The 15,678-nt window shown below is 46.2% G+C and overlaps 4 protein-coding genes across 4 annotated transcripts; 2 read left to right on the top strand and 2 right to left on the bottom strand.

The window, feature by feature from the left end:
- Nucleotides 1-3,926: 3,926 nt before the first annotated feature.
- Nucleotides 3,927-6,115, top strand: znfA (putative C2H2 finger domain protein; the record flags this gene model as incomplete). Its single annotated transcript, XM_057251124.1, has 3 exons — nt 3,927-4,312; nt 4,382-5,533; nt 5,587-6,115. The coding sequence occupies 3 exons, from the start codon at nt 3,927-3,929 to the stop codon at nt 6,113-6,115; spliced, it is 2,067 nt and encodes a 688-aa protein (XP_057110449.1).
- A 1,055-nt stretch (nt 6,116-7,170) lies between these two features.
- N7479_003426 (putative acyl-CoA thioester hydrolase) lies at nt 7,171-8,785 on the bottom strand (the record flags this gene model as incomplete). The annotated part of the gene is made up of 5 exons (XM_057251123.1): nt 7,171-7,721; nt 7,783-7,964; nt 8,014-8,310; nt 8,369-8,433; nt 8,492-8,785. 5 exons carry the CDS (start codon nt 8,783-8,785, stop codon nt 7,171-7,173), a joined length of 1,389 nt encoding a protein of 462 aa, XP_057110448.1.
- Nucleotides 8,786-11,781: 2,996 nt separating this feature from the next.
- N7479_003425 (uncharacterized protein) lies at nt 11,782-12,356 on the bottom strand (the record flags this gene model as incomplete). The annotated part of the gene is made up of 3 exons (XM_057251122.1): nt 11,782-11,810; nt 11,843-12,156; nt 12,238-12,356. 3 exons carry the CDS (start codon nt 12,354-12,356, stop codon nt 11,782-11,784), a joined length of 462 nt encoding a protein of 153 aa, XP_057110447.1.
- Nucleotides 12,357-13,755: 1,399 nt separating this feature from the next.
- On the top strand, nt 13,756-15,189 carry N7479_003424 (uncharacterized protein; the record flags this gene model as incomplete). The annotated part of the gene is made up of 5 exons (XM_057251121.1): nt 13,756-13,870; nt 13,923-13,974; nt 14,038-14,317; nt 14,366-15,089; nt 15,143-15,189. 5 exons carry the CDS (start codon nt 13,756-13,758, stop codon nt 15,187-15,189), a joined length of 1,218 nt encoding a protein of 405 aa, XP_057110446.1.
- Between the last annotated feature and the right edge of the window lie 489 nt (nt 15,190-15,678).

The raw sequence follows: 15,678 nt of genomic DNA, 5'->3' as shown, positions 1-15,678 counted from the left end.
GGCTGCTTTGAGATATGGTGGCTGCACCTCGGTGGCAGTGAGATGTTCTGTTAATGGCGACAGGGGAAATACAGAATTCAGAGGCTCAAGTTCAGTGTCAGTTTGATAACTTGACTCTTTAGATCGCAATGGCGGAGGTTGAGCCTCGGCGCTGCCAAACTCAAAAAGTCTGATAGGGCAAGGGTATGACAAAGCAGGTGACCTTAGTGCCTCAGGCAGAATATACTATAACTTGGCTTTATTTGTCTACAACATAGGTTAACAGCATAAAATATAATTGTCAGTAGATTTAAATTTATGAGCCTCAAATATCCACAGGTCCAATATAACTTTTCTTCGTAGGAGAATGTGGGTTTGTACACAACATGGTACTTTGGAGGGGTGACCCATTGTCTGAGGTTCTCCCCACTCTGGTATTGGTGCCTACATGGTAAGTACATAGTTAGTTACTCCGTACATAAGTATTAATCATTTCCTTTGTCTTACATATGTTGTAAGTACTTCGTAGTACTCCGTGTATACTCCGTAGATAGAACTTGTCTATCGAGAAGTTTAGCCGAGATCGCAATAGAGCGCGATTTACATCTGACAAAGGTCAAACAATCAATCTCATTCGGGGATCTGATTTGCTATACGAGCTGCAAGGGGGTGCTCACGGGGCAAGCTAGATTTAGGCTTACATAGTTAGGCTCACCGCGGGGAACCTGGACCATGGGGCGACGGAGTATAGAGGCTAAGAGGCGCGTGTTACGCCTCTAGGCTGCAGCCCTCTAAGGCTTAAGGCTGGCTGCGCCTCAGGGGGTGCAAATGCACCTGGACTCTTCCAGAGCTTTGGGGGGGTTTTTTTGGGGCTGACGGTCTGAGAACTGGGTTTTATCAGCCGAAGTCAGCCGAGCTACTCCGTACGAAATCCGTGAACCCCTCATTCTGACTCTTGACCAAGTTTGCTGCCTGTCTGATAGTTAGTGTAGTTTACTTAGTCACATATTGTCAATCTAAATTTTCTGAAGCCAAGGGCGCCTCCTGGAACATCAACCGGGAAACTTTATTAGACTGGTCTTTGTGTCTAAAGCGATGAATCATTGTAGGTAATAATATAACCCCGCCAAGAGGTCACTGCCACACTCAGCAATTACAACGTATGTACGGAGTAAGTACAAAATGCTGATATTGAGCTATTCCGTACTTCGTACTAAAACCGTGAGTTTAGACAATCTTTACTCCGTATAGACATGGTCTGATCAGAAGATCTGATATAGGTCATAGGGCTATATAACATACCATACAACATATACAACATAGTAACTAGTTCATCTTATACACTAGTCTAACGGGTTGAACTAACACGAAGTACGGAATACCTAATTTAGCGATTTTTCCTGAATTTAATAAAAAGAAAAAACAAAAAGAAACAAAAAAACCGAGATTTTTGTTCTCGAAGCTGATGTGGAGCATTAAGCCGATTAGCCATGTTCCCTGCCTGGAGGGTTTGTTCCAACGTTCCTTTACTTTCTCTTCACATTTCATCCAAAGACCCAGGTCACTTTTTGCGAAATTTTTTCACAGTTTGACATGTCTCTAGAATGTTTGATCACACCATGTCACCATGTCAAGGATCGTACCCCCTGCAAATGACAGACCGGCAGTGTGGCAGTGCATGCAATGCTAGGCGCTAAGTGGAGTGCGCTAGTAAATCAGTGGGTCAATGTTCAACGACTCAGCAATGTCCGCGGTTTTTTTTTTATGTGGGAATGTTTATAATGAAATATGTTAGGGAATAATAACATACATATAATGATAGGAGATATATACATATACTATATATGTATATGTTTTTATACATGTATCTGCCTAAGAACCCACTTAACAGGGGCGTTGTCGCATGTGCCCCCGGGAAATATTAAGCCTAAATGCCAAGACTTCCAAGACCCCCGGTGTATATTATCACTGGTTGTCAACCTGCACAAGACCTTGCCAATCTATACTTCATTCTCCAGGCCTCATTCTGGATTTACGGTGTACCCCTCTCTGGTCTTTTTATGAAGTTGATAATTCAGTAGAAACCATGGTTTAAGGCAAGTTTTTTTTTTTCTGTCCATTGTCATCTTGGACCGGTTTTTTTTTCTTTCTTTTCGCTGTGGATATAGCCTGTTTGTCGGCTCCTTTCTCTTAGTATATAAAGTTCCTAGATTATGCTGTTACTAGGATGAGGTGAAAATAGCCATATCAAAAATTTATACTACTTTATACCTTATACATTGTACTCCGCGTTGTACCATGTACAAAGTACATAAATGAAGTGGACAAACCCATCGTCTGGGTCGCGAGGCGTCCAATATACGAACCCCCACCTGTGAGGTTGACCGCACGGTCATTGTGCAATGGTCTTCAATCTGAAGACTCCATATGGGGTATTCCGTATAGCGTGTCCCATGTCCCATAGATCAGCAGGTTAATTGGAACTCTGGGTCCATTCTCATTCTGGGCCCAGCCGTTTTTTTTTTTGGAAGCTATATGGTAGGTACCCAACCGTTGTCAAATCCATAGTATAACTAGTATACTCAGTACGGAGTGCATAAAATATCGAATATATCTGAGAAAATTACCGAGGCTAAAGCCCTTTCTAGATTCTAGCCTTATGCCCTAAACCTATTTCAAGGTCATTCGAACGTGGCCCTTCCCATACGATCCAATCATTTTAATATATGTAAATTAGTCGAGAATAATATCATATTAAATACTTAAATCACATTAAATTCCATTCAAATAATGTCAAAAAAAAAAAAAACAATTAAAAAACCCCAATCCCCTTATAACTGGTATGTAACAAATGTAACAGACATTACACATATACGAACGATACATACATATACAACATTTCCACGTCACCCAGCCTTTAAACCCCCCTCTTGCTTTTCCACTATGTTTTTCAATTTCCTTTCTTTTTTGCCTCTTTTTGCCCTCTAATTAGGTCTTTCCCTTCATTTTTCCCTGAGGATGAGATCACTTTGCCCCCTCTCTTTGCCTATCCAATCGCTTGCACCGCCCTTTCTACCAATCTGGGCGCATAACAATTCCCACTTCCTTTTGGATTCTATTTGATCAGCTCCTTCAGCCCTTCAATTTTTGCCTTTTGCCTTACACTGGTTTTTTGGGGCTTCAGCTAGTGGGGATTGCATAGAGTTGTGTGTATTTTCTTTATACCTCTCTCGGCTTAATTGTACCTTTTCTAACATATCACCTAGTTATTTTTTCCCCTACTTTTTTTCTCTCTACTTATTAAGCATGTGTGCACCTCCTTGAGTTGCAGTGTGGCCAAAATCTATGGGACACAGACCCGGTTCTCCGTGTGTCACTTACGGGAAAACCCTTCATCTTATGAGGCGAATCGCCGAACAAGGGTCCCGAGGTATGGTCATCTTCAGCCCTATTATCTCTACTACCCCGGTCTTTTTTTTTTAATCAGGTCAAGTCCACTTTGAAATTATCTGACTCTTAAAGTAGAGACTTATACTGCATGAAGTCTGTCAACTTTATCGCAATCACTCATTCTTGAACCAGAAGCTGGATCTTCTGAGAAACTCTTCATCGGAGTGTGAAAAAGCTGGTTATTAGCCCGCTTAACAATCGGAGCTGGTTCCACGACCGACGTTTGCACTCAACTGGATTGGGTTATTGCTGGGACACTGAGGATCTTGATTCGACCTGCTTGTTCCGATTTACATCAAGCTCAGCCTGGTCTTCTACTGGACTAGGGTTTCTTTCTGATCTCAGCTTGGGTTCATGTGGATACACACCAGCCCGTCCTGATTTCGATCCCGGCTCTATGTTCTGGTTCTAGAATGGACCTTCGATTTTCTCAATCACCGAGCTTCCATGATTTCAAAGAGCACAGGCGCAGTTCTTCTGAAAGATCCCAATACGCTATGCCCGAGCTGGCACTCTCATCTCACGGCCCGTTACCTATAGCTTCACGAACTAGAACTACCATGAACCCCGCTCCTCCACCACTTCCACCGCCATCTCGAATTCGCGGATTGGAGATGGGCTATGACGCAGCCTGGGAACACGCAAATCCACGAACTCCGACTTCTCTTCCGCCTATCAAGCCGAACTCAAGTTTGTTTGGAGGTCATCGGCGGCAGGAAACCGCCTCACCGGGTGATCCAATGCAGATAGACGATTTAGACGGGAGACAGGGAGCTCCTGTCTCGCGCAGCCCCGAAACTCATATCCAGATCCAGCCACCTCTGCCAGCTCTAGACGGATTTCCAAATTCCATGTCGGTCATCTCGAACCCGGCGGGTCCAATGTAAGTGCGCTTGATGCGCGAGACCTGCGAGCGACTCTCGGTTAATCGCAGTACCGCGCTTTCTTATAGATTGATCCTTGCTAACACGTTTGATAGCTTGAGTGCCGAGCCCAAATTTTCACTACGAAGTGTCACAGATTCATCAAATGCATACGATAAGCACCTATTATCCAAAATCGGAAAACCGCAAATAGCAAAGCCTCCGTCCCCAGGGGGATCTATCAGTCTCGGAACAGACAACCGGAATTCGCTACCAGTGCTCACCGTTCCGTCACGAAGCTCAAGCACTCTGCCATCACCCGGGCCTTCAGAAGGGTCAACACTGGATGTGAAATGGCACAACAGTCCTCAGTCCGGGGGTGTTTCTCCCAGGACAAAAGTCAACTGGAGAGAGTATGCTGAAGGCCGAAGCCCAAGCGTGGAGAGCAATGCACCATCATCAGCACTGGATTACGACCAAGGATATGTGCGGGATACGAGCAGACGCCGCTATCGTGGAACAACGCCACAGCGAGAAGATAGCATCAGTCTACCGAGCCGATCGAACCGCGGAAGCTACGACCAGGGCGTGTTTTCAGATATCGAGGGAGAATTTTCGGCTGATGAGCCGGCACCCCCGCGACATTTCATTGTTCGGGGGCCTACTCCGCCATATCCGGATTCGAGACACGGCATGAAACGACGGGCATCCTCGCCTCCGCGCGAGCCAATGAGCGAAGATAGACATACATTACACGTTGCTACAAGCAACGGAGATTTGTCACAACGGAGACTTGGTGGTCATCCGTTTGCTAACACACTGTCGGTCAACCCCAATTACGCCCCGAGTCAACGAACCCTCTCAGCTGGCTCGTCCTTGAGTATCCGGACCTCGGGCTCGTATTCGTCTACGCTGTCTATTGGAGGTAGCAGTATGACTAGCCTTTCTCCGTACGATCGTCCATCTCCAGGTGGCTTTTCACCAAGCTCGGATCTCGATACTTTTCATGAAAAATCAATTCTCAACCCCAGTCCCCCTGCGACGGTATGTCAGGCTACCCTTCCCAGAATCCCAGGGCCTGCATCCTTAGAACCGCCCGCGACAGACGCTACTGGAAAGATGTCTGTGCCGACGACCATTATAAATGTACCAAAGCCAGCCGCACCAAAAATCGGCGGGCTTTTCATCTGCGATTGTTGTCCAAAGAAGCCCAAGAAATTCGACAACCGAGAGGGCCTACGGTAAGTTGGCGGTGAGATTTTTTAATTATACGCACCATACTAATCTACAATAGTGCACACGAGATGGAGAAACAGTACGCATGCGCCTACTGCAACCACCGCTTCAAGAACAAAAACGAAGCCGAGCGCCACCAAAACTCCCTCCACCTCCGCCGCCATTCATGGTCCTGCGCCGCGCTCATGAGTTTCCAAGCAGCATTCCACGCGTCAGGCACACCGTCCTGCCAGACAACCACTGGACCTACCCATGACACGTGCGGGTACTGCGGGGAAGAATTCCCGAATTTCCCCCAGGCAGACTGGGACCAGCGATTCGAGCACTTGACCACGGTGCACAAATTCGGCGAGTGCAACAACGCCAAGAAATTCTTCCGCGCAGACCACTTCCGCCAGCATCTGAAGCATAGCCATGCTGGCACCAGTGGGAAGTGGACTAATATTTTGGAAAATGCTTGCATGAAAGAAGAGCAGCCGCCGGAGCCTCGCGAGCCTCGCGGGCCTAGGGATAGAGCTGCTTCGGGCTCCCAGCCTGCGGGCTCATTGACGTCCAATTCCATCTCGGAAGTTCTTAGCGAGCAATGACAATCAACAAGTCGTGTCTCCCTTGACCGGGAATCTGCTCGGTCTTGTAGCCTACCGCTACAAGACGGGTCCCGGCAAGCGGCTCTGTGCTGTTGATTGCATTCCTCGCTAGTTCATACTCCAGGGGTTGGATGATAGTTCATTGTGGCAAGAGTTATTCTCTGTTTCTCTTTTGGTCGAGAGTCTAAACTCATTCGTATTATGAGTCTGAAATTATGATCTTGGATCTATTTATACCTGTTATAAAAAACACAGCATCGCCTCACCATCCCTCAACCAACAACCTCACTCTCGCCACACCCCGGGACATTTTCCATCTCTCACAAAAACACCAAAAACAAAAAAAACCTCTCATATTCACACTAGAAAAGGCGAAGTAAAACAAAAAAAAACACTTCACCAAAAGCCACCAAGGCCAAAAAAGGGCTAGAATCACGACCTGAAACGAACATTTTTTGAAATTTTTCTTTTTCCACGGAAGAAGGAAGGGAGGGGGCAAAGGGAGTTATAGTCGGGACTGGGATCTTTTTCAGTTGGATCAGCCTCTGTGTATACCCTTGCATCACAATGGCCTGGGAGGATTCTTCACATCATTCTCATCTCATTTCTACATGGAGTCGGTTTCATGGTTGGTTTCTTCAGGTGGACTGAAATACTGGAAATACTGGATGGAATCTTTGCGTTCGGCTTGTGTCTATTCTGGTTTTGTATGCTCTTATATATATTCCCTGCCCGTTTTATACATACTTTTGGATGGAACCGTGAGGCGAATGGAGGGGGCGTTGTATATAGATTCTTTCTTTTCCCTTTGCATGGTAGCCTTCACAAAATCTGTGGCTTTTATGCCTCTTTCTGATCATTTGGATACATTTCCAACCTCTGGTAGATTTTCAGCGATGCTATTTTGGTATCATACACCCCTAATGAGTAGGTAATATTCTCACTAGAAGACATAAAAGAAAGCTATCCAAACAAAAGACCCCCAAAACGATCTAAATCTAATAGTAAGATGCCCAACCCAATGCAGAAAGCAAAAGAAACCACCCAATTTCCATCTACTCAGTAACACTATCCTTAATACTCCGCAGCGCGCTGACCTTATGCGCGGGATCAATAGCAGCAGCATTCTGCGCCCTCCTGCGCGCATCCGCCCAAAGCATAAACTCACCATACCCCTTCGGCATAACCTGCACATCCTTCTCAACAAGGAAAGTGTAGTTAAACATGCCCGTGGACTTCTTCGTTCCGTGCTCGACATCCCGCACCTTGGAGTCAACACGCACTTGCACCTTAGTGTACTTGGTACTATCACCGTCGCGCTCCTCGGGTTCCGTGTAGGAAACCGTCGCGCGCAGATACAGCACGCTACCTACGGGGACTGGGTTCTCGAAGGTGCTGGGGTCGAGAGCGACGAAGTTTGGTCGGGCGTGTGCGAAGGAGGCGGCGCAACAGAAGGCTAGCTCGAAGGTTTGCTTTAGCAGGAAACCGCCGAAGATCATGAAGTTGTGTCGGTTGCGGTATTGCGGTTGCATGATCATGGCGGATTTGAGGACGGTGTCGCTCATGAAGACTTGGTTTGCTGGGCGTGTGGCTGCGTTTTGGGGTTCTGGGTGCTGGTTAGTATTCTTGGATTTGGGATGGAATTGGTAAGGGTGCTTGGTGCGTACTCAGGTAGGACATCTCTTTCGTCCACATTGAGTGGATCAGGTTGCTCTCTTCGTCGTCTGGTGATTTCTCCAAGAGACTGCGCGTGCGAAGGGCCTTCTTGGCTTGGTAATTTGCTTCGCCCTTTTGGAAGAGGCGCTTTTCCTCTTCGGTTTCAACGATGAGAGGAGCCACGGGGACAGGTCTAGTTGTGATGTTAGTTTGTGTGTATCACTTGAGAAAGAGGAACATACGTCTTGGTAGCCGGATCCAGCGAGACCATCGTGAAAGCACAGGTGATTAAGACATCTTCAGGCTTCGGCTCCTGTCCTTCCGGACGGGCCTTGGTGACCTGAAGGGAGATCTCCATGCTTGATCGACCTGTCGCATAGGTGCATTGGCCGCTGAGCTCAAGGTCGCAGATTTCCATCAGCGGGTTCTCAATCGTGATCCGGTCACACGCCGCAGTGACAGTGGATACACCGTCACCTGTGTGGCGGTAGGCCACGATACCAGCTAGATCATCGAGGTCCATCAGGAGTGAGCCCAAACTAGTCAGAATGGTCAGTCAAATGCTCCATTCTAATAGGTAGGCTATCAAAGACATACCGAATATGTCCAGAGGCGTTGAGATACGAATCCAAAAGCCATTTATCTTGAGCCAAAGGCAAAATCTACCAACCAGTCAATACCAACACATTTTCACGCTAAATAAAAAAGGATTATACATACCGCACTGTAATAGCTATCCGACATTTTCTTCGGCGAGAGATCAGGCTTAACGCTCTGCGCACCATTCGCCTGCGGCCCAGCCTTCTCAGCCTCGCGCATCTGCGTCAACGCATCGATCCACGGTGTCTTGACACGCATGGGCATCCATGTTGGCCGGGACGCTGCCTGCGACGACGTGGAGTGAAAGTCCTGTGTGTTGATACAGGATTGCTGAGCTGCGACTGCGGCTCGCGCGGGCAGCACAGCCAAAGATTTTGAGCGAGCAAGCGCTGATCTTCTGCTGAGACCGAACATTGTGAATGTTGGAGGAAATACAAACTGGGATAAAATGTAGTTATTTCGGTAGATTGTACGGAGTACTCAAAATGACGATGTCCCGAGGGTCTGAGCTATACCGGGGATGCCAGTGACCATGAGGGATTTAATTGGTCACATGGCGGAACGTTGCCGCCCTGGTCACCAGAGTTTCCCAATAAGCAATTAATTTACTTAGATAGTTGTTTTTAAAGAATTAGGTGTTCTGGCAAACAATCTTCAAAGCTACATATTTCATTGTGCTGAAGTGAGAACCCATATAAATCTCCTATAAGTTGATTCTACCATGGCCACTGAGGAAGTCCGTAAGCTCTGCCCGATCTGGTTAGCTCCCGGGGATTCTCGGCTCGGAGACGAAAAACGATGTCATCGCTTCCGATCGGTTTTATATGCTTCTGTAGATCAGTTTTACAGCTGAAGGTGACCTTCAAAGCAAATTGTAAGCGTACAAAGCCTGGGACTAAACAATCACAATCCGGTGACTCGAGCCGGGTGTCAGTCATTATTAAAACAGGCTAAAGCTAACTCCCGGTTGCCATACACATATATATACATCTACAGGGTCTTGTAGTCTGAAATGTCCCGAGTGATATTAGATGAGAGCTTTCGAAATTTCAAGGGTCTAAGGTAAATCGAACATTCTTAGCTATAAACAACTTCCTTTTGCTTTGGTTCGCTACGCCGACCTATAGTCCCGCGTTACGGATATGTCAGTTGGCCGGTCTACTGACGAACCTATATACCCCTTGGTGTTAGTCGCCTAAGACCTGTGTGGATAATCGCCTATATACAGCAGATCCGCGAATCTACATCGGGGGACCAATTTAAGAGCTAGAGCGAGAGCGTCGAAAGTATCGGCTAATAGTGGCTAATCAATTTTGGACCAAGAAGAATATACTTTGTAGTCCAAACGGTGCGTCGCTTGACCACCTCTCTCTTATTTCCTATAGCCGCAGGTTCTACCTAGCTCGCGAGCGTGGACGCCACTGCCCCGGCCCCCTACATTTCGGAAATGACTGTTCCTACAAGGAGTAAGTACTTCGCCCTCTTCGCTCCCTACTCGTATCACTGCGAAGACGCTGGTATCCACCGACTAATTCGATATCTACATATGTACGGAGCACTCCGACATACTCACTTCCCGTACCGTCCGTTCCTGTATCCCCTCTTTCTAATTTCATCAGAACAGTAGACATTCGAAAACTTGCCGAGCTAATAACTTATAAATCGAATCTGTCCGAGCCTATCATATCCACCCATGGATGCCGCATAAACCCGATACCATGTTCTCCGTGGCTTGATCTAAAAGTTAAATCCCATTGCTGGAAGAATATCAGTCTCAATCGGTAAATCAGAAATCAAACTGATGAACTGACAACACCCTAAGTACAGCACTTAGTCCGAATCTGGAGGGGTGGGAAATAGGCAGGCATGGCATTTCCCAGGCTGAGATCCACCGTCGCTGGTACCCCAGTTGTCACGAGGGCAATTTGTATCCCTTTCAATAGCTGGTCCACAGCGATCAACACCGTCACTGCCTACATGACCACACTCCGTATATGTGTACACAATGTGATTACACATTGCGATCCTTTCCAATTCCCGTTTAGACAATTCGAAATTTCTTAGTCTTGACTTGGTACATACCGTATTCTATGGTAAATATTTTCTTATTTGAAAATGAAATAATAGATCTTAGTGTTCAAGTAGAGCACCTCAGATGACGAGTATGAGAAGATCGAGGAAAACTCAGTAAATGTGTCTGATCTGCAGTTATTTCTCCAGCAGCAATCGCCCTCTCTTTATAAGTAATAGATGCGGGGAAGTTCGGAAATTTATCTCTCGCAGTGGCTCAACGCCAGTGCGCCATAATTGATTTGGCCAGCAGTAATCTGTTCTTTTTGATATTCACGTATTTTATACAATGCAATACACAAATATCGCTCTGATTCCCCAAGTTATCTCACATTTAGTTTAATTCTTGATAATCGAATTATTGATGCTTAAATTGCGATAGAACTAAAATGGATTTAGTAAACTTGAATTCGCTGATTGATTTACTACTTAAACTTGGCCAAGTTCTTGAATTTCTTAAATCTCTTAAATTCGCTGATTAAATTCGATACTTACCGTGGACATTTACTACTTGAATTCTTAATAATTGAATTCCTTATCCGATATTCATATCACTATCTATCCGTTTACACTCTATGTATATCTAGAAATAGAGCAATTACCTAGTAAAAGCGCTATGGAAATTAGATTTAGAGAGCTGATTGAAAGGTGTTGTATACAGTTTAGTAATGAGCAGATAATACTGAACTGACGTTACTGTGGGAGAACGAGTTATGGCGCATTGCCGTCTAGAGACTGCCGTAGTGCGGGTGAGACGACGATAGCTTTTTGTGCGATACGTCGACAAGGACTGGGTTTCTCGACCTATTGCTCACAAATGTAGAATTTGATACAATAAAGTCTGACTATGCAGCATTTAATCTAATCATGCTGGAAATACAGCGGTGTATGCACCAACGCGGGCAATATAAGCTTAAGGCTCCGAGAGATTGAATTTCTCAGATGCTATAGGCGTAGAAATGTACACACTTCTCCCATTTCCCTTTCACTGCAGGTCTAGAGGTAGATTGATGAAATTAGATCCACGAATCATTCTAGCTATACATGCACTCGCGTCTGTAACAAGAAACAAAGGATTAGCTGGGCTCAAAGAGTCCTAGCACCTTGGTGAAATGAAACGCCTCGAAAGAATCCCATCTATCTGAGCTGGTTCCTCGCCAAGAAGAGACGATTAATGTCACTAACGATATACTTAGCTCCGAGGCCATTATCAGAATACATCTCAAGGTCGCTTTCGAGAGCGAAGCGTCCGTACCCATAAAGTGGGCTGGTGTTGAAGTAATTAATGACTTGGGGCAATCTTTGAAGCTTGAGCTGATGAATAATCTAACCCTGTTTGCTCAAATACTCAGAATCTCAATCGACGAGGCTGTGATATCCAGGACACTGTTTTTAACTTACAATCTTGGACTTTTTGACATATGATCCCCCTGGCGGGCTTCCAGAATAATTTCAGTGGTTCATTTGGCTGTGGTTTGAGGAAATCAATCTCAACAATCTGAAGCTTTGCTTTCTCGGGGTCCGATTTATACTGGGCCTTGGTGAATGCAATGAACTCCCGTGACCGAACTCTAACAGCGTTAAGCCATTCAAGTTGCCCTTCGACTTCAAAGAGGCTCTTTGATAAAATCTTTCCGATGAAGAACCAGAACGGCCAAGGCTTGTTGGAATCGTACGAAATTCCCGCAACAGACAGCATAATTGAGTCCAGTCTCCTGTCAGAAAGCCTTGCGTATATGATTAGTATCGCGGCTAGTCCTTCATCTTCTAGGGTGGAAGTATATGAGAAGACTTACTGAACAACAAAATGGCTTGCATCCGTTATCGGGCACGCCCTGTATTTGTCTTCTGTCGTCACTTCAGCAATAGGGACCGGAACGGTAATAGCTTGGCTATCTGGAAGTGTTTCATCCATGACTTGTTAGAGAAGTAAAGTGTGACAAGATCCAGCAACTGGTCATGAGATCTAGTAGAGAAAATAAGTGTCTGAGAGACTGCTGTCAAGGAGTAGGAGTACCCGTGCACCCGTGGACGTCCACAAAGCAACTTACGTAAGTGGTGATTTGATCAGGTGATAACTAACTATTTTGTAGGTAACCTTGGGATGGATCTGGGCACAGAAGGTTAGTTAGTTACTCCGTACACCCATTAATGATGTAATCCAGACGGGGAAACCTTCCAAGGTTGGAACCTTGGAACTCACCTGGGCAGCTGCCTGCCCAGGTGCACCTGTGTGATTACATAAGAGCACTTAGTTAACTACCTACCTAGGTAGGCCAAAAGATCATAGGGACAATCGAGACCTCCGATTGTCACTGTAGCGGTATATATACTATGTAGGCTCTAGATCCACTAGGGACCACAATGACGAGTTTATTTACTACACCAAAAATAGTATAGGTATGATCTACCGGAGGTCCACTTTAAAACCGAACGGCGAATACTATTTCGATTTGAAAATTCAGAACCCCACAAAGAAAGAGTCACGGCGAAAGGACTCTATTTAAATCGACGATAGTCTGGATAAGCCTAATAACAACTGAGAGAATATACACCATACTATTAGCGTATTCGGAATGGGCACCTGGGCAGGGGTCGCCTCATGAGTCATGACTAAAGTTGAAGTTGATGACAAGAGCGCTACATACCGCCTAATCAGCGTTGGTTCGACTCTGGCCGCCGCTGATGTGTGTTGAAACAATACCGGGGCGCATTCCTGGAAAGGTGATTAATAGTTGGTCAATTCATCAAGTATTTCCTTTGCTGTGGTGAATTCTCCTTTCCAACACCCTAATATAATATTCCCACGCCAAACACCAGTAACGTCTGGAAATTGATGTGCCTTGTACCGCTCCTCAATAACATGATCAACTATGTACTGCATGTTATCATCGAATTTATGCTTTGATGGCATCAGAGTCGTTGGACTTAGCCGGATTGAGTTCACTTTAGGGGGGTGTACCAGTCACTAATTCATAAAGAGTAGAGCCTAACGCGAAAATACCAAAAGCTGCTGTGTTTCAAGGTTTCAAGATTGAAATCGAACATTCTTAGCTATAAACAACTTCCTTTTCAGGGTTCTACAGATTGAATATGTGAAGGGAAGATTGTAACCATGATTTATATCTTGGAGTTCATTTAAGCTTAACCAAGCTCCGGGTGGTGCTCTCCGATCTTAGAACCGCGTCAAAATGAAGTCATGGATATGATACTGATATATACCACTACTTCAAGGTAACTGACTCTTATTTTGTATCCATTCAGATTAATATATTGATTCGAAGAACGGAATCGAAACATTATCTATCTGTAATATGAGTGATCCAACAAACCCACATATCAAAGAGCGTACTACACCTCAATGGGGTCTTTGCCAGCGAGAAAACTTCTGGAAACAGAATGAAGGAACCACACCACTATTCAATACTGGCAAGCCTTCACTATGATCCTTCTAAGCTTACAGAAATTCTAACTTCAACAGACCCCCGAAAAATGGAAGAACGAGCGAAAGAGAAGCTGAGCGAGGGCGGCTGGTACATACCCCCAATGACACGAGACCGGCGACATCCCAAGACACATAGACTAAAGCACAACAGGTACTACGCCTCCTCAAATGCAGGAATGTCAACCACACACCTGGCAAACCGACAAGCCTTCTACCGACACCGACTAATCCCAAACCAACTAATCGACACCAACACGCGCTCAACAAGAACAACAATTTTCGACCACTCCGTCTCCGCACCCATCGGCTTCGCCCCTATCGGAATAAACAAGATCTACCACCCAAACGGCGAAGCCGCCGTCTCCAAAGTCGCCAGCGAGCTGAACCTCCCCTACTGCCTCTCGACAGCGGGCAGCACATCGATCGAAAAAGTAGCATCTGCAAACGGGCCTTCAGGCACACGGTTTTTCCAACTGTAGATGCCACACGACGACGAACTGACCTTATCACTTCTAAAACGGGCGTGGGAAAACGGGTTCGACGCACTGATTCCCACGACGGATACATGGCAGCTTGGATGGCGACACGACGACGTCGCGACGTCGAATTATGCATTCTACCGCGGATTCGGGGCGGACATGGGACTTTCGGATCCTGTTTTTCGGAAGAGGTGTGTTGAGGACGGGATTGATCCCGATGTTGATGTTGTTGCTGCATCGACGAAGTGGATTGATTCCGTCTGGCATGGGCGGGCTTGGTCGTGGGAGAAGATCCCTTGGTTGATGGAGACTTGGAGGGGAATTAGTGGGGGGCGGCCGTTTGTGATCAAGGGGATACAGTCGGTTGCTGATGCGAGGAGATGTGTTGAGCTTGGGGTTGAGGGGATTGTTGTGAGTAATCATGCTGGGAGGCAGGTTGATGGCGCTGTTGCTAGTCTTGATGCGCTTGAGAGGATTGCGGAGGCTGTCGGGGAGAGAATTTATGTTATGTTTGATTCTGGGGTGAGGGGCGCTAGTGATGTTGTTAAGGCTTTGGCGTTGGGGGCGCGGTTTGTATTTATTGGTCGGCTTTGGGTTTGGGGGTTGAGTATTCAGGGTGAGGATGGGGTTCGACATGTTATGAAGTCGTTGCTGTCAGATTTGGATATTTTGATGGGTGTTGCTGGGTTCAATGGGGTTGAGGATTTCAATCGCGACATTCTTGGTTCATCTTGTCCCTGCTGTGCTGTGAGGATGGATGCTGATTTTGAGATGCAGAGTCGGATCCGAAGAACTATACGCTCACACCTCAGAAGACTCTGTGAATGGAAGAGATGTACGTATCATCTGGCTCGTATACAGGGAAGCTTATTACTCTAGACAATAACTTAAATGCACATGTCTTCAACCCTAAATGTATTGGATAACTCTCTATGTACATAGTTGGAACGAACAAATAAGAGAATTGTATTATGTGGGACCTGCCAAATGGCTACGGGACCCCAAGCCCCAGTCACGACATTGTCAAAGAGTATCCACGAGAACTAAGAAGTTGATCTGCATGCGCACCCGATAGAGCTCAACAGCTGGGTTATGTTGACATCCATGTAGGCGGCGTCGTGTATTCCGTGGGACTCGTCAAGGCTACGGGGCCCCAAGCCCCAGCCATGACTTTGTCAAGAACATCCACGTGAACTGGGGGTTTGATCTGGACGCGGACCTACATGGACCAAAACAATGATGTTGATATCCATGTAGGTGACCGGTGTCCCTCTGCTACGCTGTCTCAAGTGGACGGCGAGATAGTAGTTGGG

The sequence above is a fragment of the Penicillium vulpinum genome, assembly GCF_028829585.1.
Source record: "Penicillium vulpinum strain IBT 29486 chromosome Unknown utg000002l_segment0_segment0, whole genome shotgun sequence".
Taxonomy (NCBI): Eukaryota; Fungi; Ascomycota; class Eurotiomycetes; order Eurotiales; family Aspergillaceae; genus Penicillium; species Penicillium vulpinum.
Note: the sequence above shows the minus strand (reverse complement) of the source record. Positions and strands in the feature narration are given on the sequence as shown.